Source organism: Mesocricetus auratus, unplaced genomic scaffold (genome assembly GCF_017639785.1).
Source record: "Mesocricetus auratus isolate SY011 unplaced genomic scaffold, BCM_Maur_2.0 Super-Scaffold_15014, whole genome shotgun sequence".
NCBI classification, from domain to species: Eukaryota; Metazoa; Chordata; class Mammalia; order Rodentia; family Cricetidae; genus Mesocricetus; species Mesocricetus auratus.
In genome coordinates, this window is record NW_024429186.1 from 81,427,819 (window position 1) to 81,436,605 (window position 8,787).

General features: G+C 40.8%; 1 protein-coding gene across 1 annotated transcript; it reads right to left on the minus strand.

Moving 5' to 3' along the window:
* Positions 1–3,394: 3,394 nt before the first annotated feature.
* Ferd3l (Fer3 like bHLH transcription factor) lies at positions 3,395–4,331 on the minus strand. Its single transcript, XM_005076264.3, has one exon. The coding sequence runs from the start codon at positions 4,053–4,055 to the stop codon at positions 3,549–3,551; it is 507 nt and encodes a 168-aa protein (XP_005076321.1). The 5' UTR covers positions 4,056–4,331; the 3' UTR covers positions 3,395–3,548.
* Positions 4,332–8,787: the final 4,456 nt, after the last annotated feature.

Below are 8,787 nucleotides of genomic sequence, written 5' to 3' on the forward strand. Positions count from 1 at the left end.
AGCATGTGTCTGCTATGATCATAGCAGAGAATGTTAAAATAGCAGAAATGATTAAGCTTGATGGTTGGCTACACTCACTAAGACCCAAGGGTGTTGATGGCCCTTAGTCTACATATTTTTTCTTTCAAAATTTAAAGGTTTTCAACAACACATAGACTTTTGAATTCTGTATTTCTTTTTCCTTATTCAGTATTTTACTTGTTCTATTTATTTATTGTATTACTTTATGTGGATGGGTGAGTCTGTGCATCACGGGCATGCCGTGTCTACGAAGGCCAGAAGAGGGCGTCAAGTCCCCTGGAACTGGGCCTGAAGTTGTGAACCACTATGTGGGTCTGGGAATAGAAATGGGCTTTCTGAAAAGCAGACAGTGTTCTTAACCACTGAAACATCTGCCCAACCTCACACTTTAAATAAAAAAATGGTATGTATTTGCCAGAAGGACTTGAATGAATAGATATTTATATGCTCTTAATGTTAAACCTATTCACATGATCTCTAAAAAGTCAACATTTGATTAAACAAATAAATAATTGGATAGTTAAGCATGGGAATTTATTGACCAAGTGGATAATATGAGCAACACCATTTGATGAGCTGGGAAATAACTACCTGTTTTCCTTTCACATATTAAAATAAATAATTATTAAAGTATCTTAAAACACAACTTATACTAGCCCATGGTAATACAAACCTTACAAAGAGGAACTAAGAACATTTCATTTTAGAAGTGCTGGGGATTGAACCCAAGACCTTGAATGATGTACATAAGCACACTACCACTGAACTTCAACCTCAGCCTTTCAACTCAGTTCAGTTTAATAAAGGTTCTAGAGTGTTAGAAAACTACCCTCCTCTTTTTGTTGTAATTTTGTTATATTTTTTCTCTTTTCAGTTTATTCTGACATTCTTATGGCAGAGGTAGAAAATATCCTGTTGGAAAGACATAGCTGAAAGGATTTTGGGAAAGGAGGCTAATTGTAGATCTTGCCTAGTCCCAGGGAAAGAAGTAGAAGAAAAGGTTTTAAAAGATTTAAGCATGAATAACAGTTAGCTGACTTGACTGCATTTAAATACACAAAGTATGCAATGCTGTGTTAAATATATCCAAAGAGATTTACTAATAATTACTATATTTTATAATATAGTGTCAATGTCATTAGTCACATATTAATGCTAAATGTATGTAATCTATTCTAAAGGTCTTTTAAAGAAACTTCTAATTCACTTTTAGGAAGCAGATTTGGCACTCAAAAGTCATGGCACCTCTCTATTATTCATCTAAAGATGTAAGGAGACATAATTCTAAATGTGAACTAATATCCACTTCAAACTTTATTCGATCATTCATAAATACCCAGAAGATAACTTTTCAAATATATTCAACTAAGAAACACGGAATACATTGAAACAAAATGAAAACGGCTAACAGTGAAGACATTATTATTTCACTAAAATAGAATAATACTAAAATGATTATGATTTACTGACCTATTCATATAGCATCAGGAACGTATTTAAGATAGATTTCTGTCAGACAGCTCCCAATGGCACCAATACCTACAGTACCTATCTCAAATGTAAAATGAGTTCAGTTAGTACATTACATTTTGTAGCTTTTGTTCTTAGTTGATGTTAAGTACTCAAAAATACTTGAGCCTTAATATCAACTTGAGAAATGTGCAGTAAGCTTTCTTTAGATGTGTACATAACCACGATGAAAATAAAAGTGAATTAAATGCACTATTAAACGAAGGGGAGGCTCCCTTGGAGGGAAATGCCCTGGATGCTGACCAGAGTAGTTGATCCTGCAGTGTAGTTGAAAAGGAATGGGAACTGATAGAGCCTCGGGAGGAATTCTGCCCCCTTGTGTACTGTAAGGACTGTCTGTGTTTGTCATCAGGTGATTATCACAGAGAAAACATTTTGAGAACACCGTTTGCAATGTAATCTTTTTTGAATAAAGGAAGCGCTGAGCTGGGCATCGGTAAAGGAATGAGATTATGTTGTGGATACATTGGCATGGTAGTAATGTACAGCAACGGAAGTCCCCTCTAATATTTAAAGTGAATGAAGGGCTTATTCCATAATTCTGACTGAGAAACAACAATGTCCAAAAGTTTTCCAAATTTGCTACATGTATTGAATTTCCAACTGCACGGGAAATAAAAGAGCAGAAGGAAATAGATGAAGATTCTATTAATATTAGCAGTGGGGGCTTATTTAATTGTTCACTTCATTTTAAAGCTTTTAATTTACATTTTGCAGTCTTTCTAGGATGAGCATATATAATATTCCTATGCTATTAGTATTCGAGCATATGGCATAGCATCGCACTGTGCAAGCTTGCTATGACTTCGTTTTGCTAGTGCGTAATTGTGAGGCAAAAGCAGCCGGCCTTTTCTTCTTCGGACTTTATCATTAGAGTGAACGTTTCCTCACTTACCCAGGTCTATCATAAAGACCCAACTACAGGGGTTACTAGGTCTTTCTGATGGAAGAACTTGGGAGTAACAGAGTCCGGGAAGGCAGATTCCCAGAACAATCAGCTTTCAGTTTCACTTCGACCTGCAGGCATTTTCAAAGCCTTAAAACAAACTTCTCCTTTTAGCCTTTTGTCTTCCCAAGAGTCCCTGCCTGACTTAAGACTGAAAGGAACATTCCTGCCCAGGATTTAAGACTTTTTCAGGCTCGCACGGTTACCCTAGCTCTTTAGGAGGCTGCGCTCTTTCCCCTAGGAGGCCTTTGGAGGCGCTAATCTTAAAGCCCCCCAGAGGGTGGGAAGTGTACCCGGAGGAGCCCTCCCCCACCCTTCCCACCCCAAGCAGGAGCGATTGGAACAGGGTTTAATTCTGAGCAAAAGGCAGAATGATGATTTTTACTGAATGGACTGCTTTTAGCTCGGAAACATTCTGCTTGTGACAAGGTAGGGTCCTCCTGACACCAAGATGAGGGGTGTGGGTGGGGGTGTCACAGCATCCGGGGTTGGGGGCGGGGGCATTGAGGGAGTGAGAGCGACCCTTCCCAGAGGTTGCATTTGTGAGTTGGCCCTACTTCACTGCAGTCCTCTTTGCCTGTCCTCCACCTGTCTGAGCCGGGGCTGAGTTTTCGGAACCCAGAGGTGGTAGCAGGAAGGCGGATCCCCACCCCAACCCCCTGGGCTTTAGGTGAGCTCACCCGCACCGGCCCCAGTGAAGCCCCTGCTGGAGAAGGCGATGGGGCCGCAACGAATCGTGCGTGAGAAAAGGTTCTATTTTATTATTTTTTACGTTTTGAAGGGAGCAAGGAGGAAGCCCAGAAAAGGTCCTTGGAGGAGCGAACCGGTTTCCCGCCCGCCCCCTCCACTAGCGCCTTGACCTCGGGGAGTCCCAACTGGCCCAGCAGAAACCCTTTGGTGCGCGATCCCCAGCACTCGGGCTGCAGAGCTGCCCGAGTGGGGATTTTGCCATCTCAATCCCAGGCTCAGAAGGCCGGCGGTCCTTCTGCTTTTCCAACGCTCCCCCTTCAACTGGGGGTTGGGGGGCCCTCTTCGGCCCTGCCCTCCACACTTAGTGGGTCTCCGTTGTCTCGCTACTCTGCAGAAGCTCCGTCATGAAGGAAATGTAGACGATGGCCAAGCGGAGGGTCTCGATCCTAGACAGCCTCTTCTCATAAGCGAAGGTGGGCACCTTCCTGCGCAGCCGATCGAAGGCCTCGTTTAGGTTGAACATCCTCTTCCTCTCTCGAATGTTGGCGGCCTGGCGCTGGGCGTAGGTGATGACCCTTTTCCTTTTGGGGCGGCCCAGCAAGGATGCTACTCTCTCGCGTCCCTCTCCCTCCTCTTCCTCGTCCTCCCGGTCCTCATAGATCACTTCGCTCCCCTCATCCTCCTGGTCTGTTTCCTCAAACTGCGAGAACTTCCTGGGTCTTCTCCCTCTGAAGCCCAGCGTTTGGTCCCCCAAAGGGACCCCAGGTGGGAAGTCACAGAGAAGAGGGTGTCTCGGAGAGACCAAAGAGAGATCTGCGACGAAGTTCAGCATGGTACTGTCCAAGTAGCTCTCAGGATAGGTGGCCATCACTCAGTGTCGATGTCATCGATTTTCTTGCAAGAAGGGCATAGCTGTGGATGGGGCTTCTTAATGGCCTCCACTCTTTTGGGGTATCATCACCAGACGCGAGGAGACATTAGCATTTATAACCAAGCCTAAAGGATTATTCGCAGGGAGAGGCAAGGTTAGGGCAACATCCTTTTCTGGAAGCTGATAGAAGATGACAAGCTTGAGCACTCCTGGAAGGCTCGGGCCAACAGGCTTTCAGGTTCTAAGCATTTTTCCCCTGTAGCACCAGTCAGGGAAGTTCCTTCTTGGCAGCAACCCCCAGTTCTTACCTGCTGTGCTTTTTGTGTCTGGTCTCACCACTGTGTCCAGCCAATGTTCTCCTGGTCACTTTTCCCATGCAGGTCTTTAATTTCGGTTTGGGTCTTTAAAGCCCAAATCTTTCCACTGCAATGGCTTCTCCTTGACTTCAGGAGAGGAGTCCCGAGTCTTGTCGCCATTTGCCAATGGATGCGAAACCAGTGCATGCGCTTTTAATGATGTCCAGAAGAGGGGCCCTTCCTGCCAGGGGTCGAGGGGAGCTGTTTGTCTGGTATCCCAGTGAAGCGGCTGCTGAAAGGCAAAACCTTCCATTAGCTTAAGTAAGCATGGCCAGGGGGCCCAAGCACATTCCCCAGTGTCTCTGTTGGAACCCGAGTTTTTTTCTCCTTCTATGGCATCGCAAACAACTCACTGCCTGGTTACCGACACTGACTTCTGAAGTCGGCTTGGATACAATCAGCCTGACAATTGAGATACTTGACTTTATTCTCCTGGCTTTATCCTCTACACTGGGGGGTTGGATTTGAGGGAAAATGTTATGGTGATAATGAAATAAAAAGACTTGGAACATTTACTGTATATGCCCTTTACTGTGTTATTGCTCCTTAGGGGGCAAAGCAACACCGTCCTTTTGTGTGGTGCCCTCTTCCTCCTGAATCCACAAACCTCCTTTGAAAAATACGATTTAGCTTCAATAATCCAGAGAACAGTTCACCCTCTGCTGAGGAGTCAGTCTTCGGACTTTTAAATTGCCAATCAAGTATTTGTTCTTGAACAAAGGAACATTCAATGCTTTGATCTGTGCTACTCCTCATTCATTTGAATCCTGTAGTAAGGTTTAAGATGGAAAACAGTACCTTACTGAATTCTTCTTAAGGGAAAGTTGGAGGCTAGCCACAGAAATAGAAGACATTGTAAATTTGATATACTAAGAACGAAGTTTTACTGACTTTTGTACATCCCGAATTTTCACACAGAAAGTCCATTTTTACACTTTTTGGTTTATTGATGACTGTAGATAATTATGCAGTGTAGAGATCTGTAAAAAAACTCATAGGCATTTTCAAAGATATGACAGAAGAAACAGCAGCAAATATATAAGTGGAGACTCTCTGATTTCAGGGAGAATCAGGAAAGATGTAGGTTCTTTTCTAAGGGAATCACTTAGTACATTGGACAGCTCCCAAAACCAGCTTTCACCCAGTGTGCATCCCCTCTTCTGGTTAACTCACCTCCCAGTAAGTCGCCAAAACAAGGGTTTCTAGTGTGCAGAGCAGGGTGATTATAGATGACAGCAACATTAAAACAAAAGCGTATTTCTGCCACAAAGAAGCAAACAGATTCTTACAGAGATAACATGTTTAGTGTGGTTTAAATGTTAGTATATACATATATAGAGTTACTACATGTTACTCCATCAGTAAGTTTTATGACCTTATGTATCCGTTAAAATACTTTGTTAGAATGCAGCATAATCTTGAATTCTCTTTGTTTATTTGTTTTGATCCCCAGATCCAGGGTCTACTTTAAAGTGTCCTTCTTTAATAGATTTCCCTCTTCCCTTGTTAGGATTTACTCTTCATCCCCTTATTGATATTGTGATAATTCTGGTGACAGTATAGCTTTCCTCTGAGATATGATAATGGGAAAAGGATTTTTGTCATGATTACCCACTTGGTTTATTCCTATTATATTAAAGAATGATCGGAAAAGAAAAACCTCAAAGTGTGCAGCTCAGTTGCTAGAGAGCTTCTCTAGTATGCAGAAATCCCTGGATTTGATTCCCAGAACACATCAGCTGGACATGATGGTGCGGAGCTTTGGTACTGGCATATGAGAGGTAGAAGCAACAGGGGGAGCAGGGATTGGAAGTTCAAGGTCATCCTCAGGAATACAGTAAGTTAGAAACCAGTTAGGGAAAAATGAGGCCCAGAAGGGGGAGGAGAAGGCATAGAAATACCCACAATGGTTGTGGAATCAGTAAATGAGAGAAATGAGTTTTTTTATTGACAACTATATTCTGCTGATTACTGTTTTACTTAACAGGATATTAAATAGTTGTATAAACCTGTGTTATTTATCATCTATGGATTTTCTTATAGTCATCATATCTGATCCAAGAACAAGTCAGTCCAGACAGCAAAAACAGACTACTCAGTGAGAAGAAATATAATAAAAAAATTCAACTTAAATTCAGTGAAACAGATCCAAATCTGTGATTCAACTCAAGGAGAGACTTTTTTTCGACTAAAATCTTCAGTCAAGAAAATGAGTGTTTTTAAAACCATATAACATCCAGCACTGGGCTGAAACACTAGTTTTAAAATGATATAAATTTAGAAAGCCAAATATATATATATATATGTGTGTGTATATATATATATGCATATATATCAACAGTTTATAATCCACATGAAACCCTTGGTTTGTGTCACTGTAATTTATCTTGTGAGACTCTAATCATTCTGACACAATTAATACCCAAAACATTAGTAATCTGTTACAATGACTGATTATTTTTACTTACAATTATGAAGTGTACAAATAAACACAATGGGCTTTTCCTGATTACTTTTAAATATTTTAAAGGCTTTGTGTGACTAAGAGTAAATCTGCACAGTAGACTGAATTAATTTTAAATAGTTCATCCCATAAGAAAGTGTGTTTCTCTTTTATTTCAAGACTTCAAAGTTAATAATGAAACATTAAATAAAACTCCCCAACTGTTGCTGAAAGCAATCTAAATTTACCAGGTTAAGTTCCTCTGTCTTCTTGGGGTATAGTGCATATATATATATATATTAAAATCTATATAAGGATTGCTAGAAGCTTTGCTTGGAGTCCTTCAAAATTCAACATGAAAATGAGTCAGTTGTGTTTGTGTACACAATGTATCTCTATTGAGCATCTCCAGTAGCATTTTATTTTTACTGATTTTGTAAATTCAGAATCAAAGCAAAATTCAAGGCATCAAGCAACTTGAGCAATAATTCTCAAGGGTCCTAGAGGGGGTTTAAAAATGTCAAGTAAAGAAAGGTAGATTGAAAAAACTCAAAGAACTAAGGTAAATAAAGAGTTCTCTCAAACCCGTAAAAATTCTCCCTTCCCTCTAGTTTATACTCCTTCACTTGTACTCCCAAGTGTTATTCACCTGATAAAGGGTCACATGATGAGAAGTAAGACAAGGGTAAATGATTGTCATGATCCCAGGAGATTGTCCTAAAGCTGTTTCTCCTAGCTGTCATGAAGAGTTTTGTGCCCCCTTTCTATTCAATTTAAAATCTGCATTACTGTGGCAATGGCTGATTTATAGATAGAGATGTTAATATACTTTCTAGTTACAGTTTATATAATTTATATTCTAGTTATACTTTTTATGTTCTAGTTATATATAAGTATGTTTTATATATATATATCACATTTCTAGTTACATTCTACTTAACTATATTTAAAGTAAGCTTGCACCCCACATCTGACAGAGGGCTAATTTCCAAATTTTACAAAGAACTCAAGAAGTTAGTTTCCAAAACACCAAATGATCCAATTAAAAATTGGGGTATAGAACTAAATTCTCAATAGAGGAATCTAAAATGACTGATAGACACTTAAGAAAGTGCTCAACATCCCTAGCCATCAGGGTAATGCAAATCAAAACAACTCTGAGATACCGTCTTACTCCTGTCAGAATGGCTAAAATCAAAAACACCGAAGAAGACAATTTATGCTGGAGAGGATGTGGAGAGAGGGGAACACTCCTCCACTGCTGGTGGGAGTGCCAACTCATACAGCCACTTTGGAAATCAGTATGGAGATTCCTCAGGAAAATGGGAATCAGTCTCCCACAAGACCCAGCAATTCCACTGTTAGGCACATACCCAAAAGATGCACATTCATAAAATAAGGACATCTGTTCCACTATATTCATAGAAGCATTCTTGTAATAACCAACACCTGGAAGCAACCTAGATACCCCTAAACTGAAGAATGGATAGAGAAAATGTGGTATATTTACACAATAGAGTAATACTCAGTGGGAAAGGAAACAATGGAATCTTGAAATTCCTGGGCAAATGGATGGCACTAAAATAAACCATCCTGAGTGAGGCAATACAGTCACAAAAAAAAAAACATGGTATGTACTCACTCATATGAACAGGGGAGTGCCGGTCTACAATACCACTACCAGAGAGTCTGGGAGGGAAACAGGGAGGACCCTAAGAGAGATATGCATGTTACCCCAGAGAAGGAGAATGGGTCAGTATCTCCTGAACAGATTGGCAGCATGGGCGATGGGAGAGGGAGCTGGGAGAAAGAGAGGGGTGAAGAGGAGAGGAGAGGAGGACATGGGGTAGCAGGAAGGTTGATTTGGGAGAAGAATAGAGGAGATCAGGATGAGAGATACCATAATAGTGAGAGTCATTATAGTTTTGAG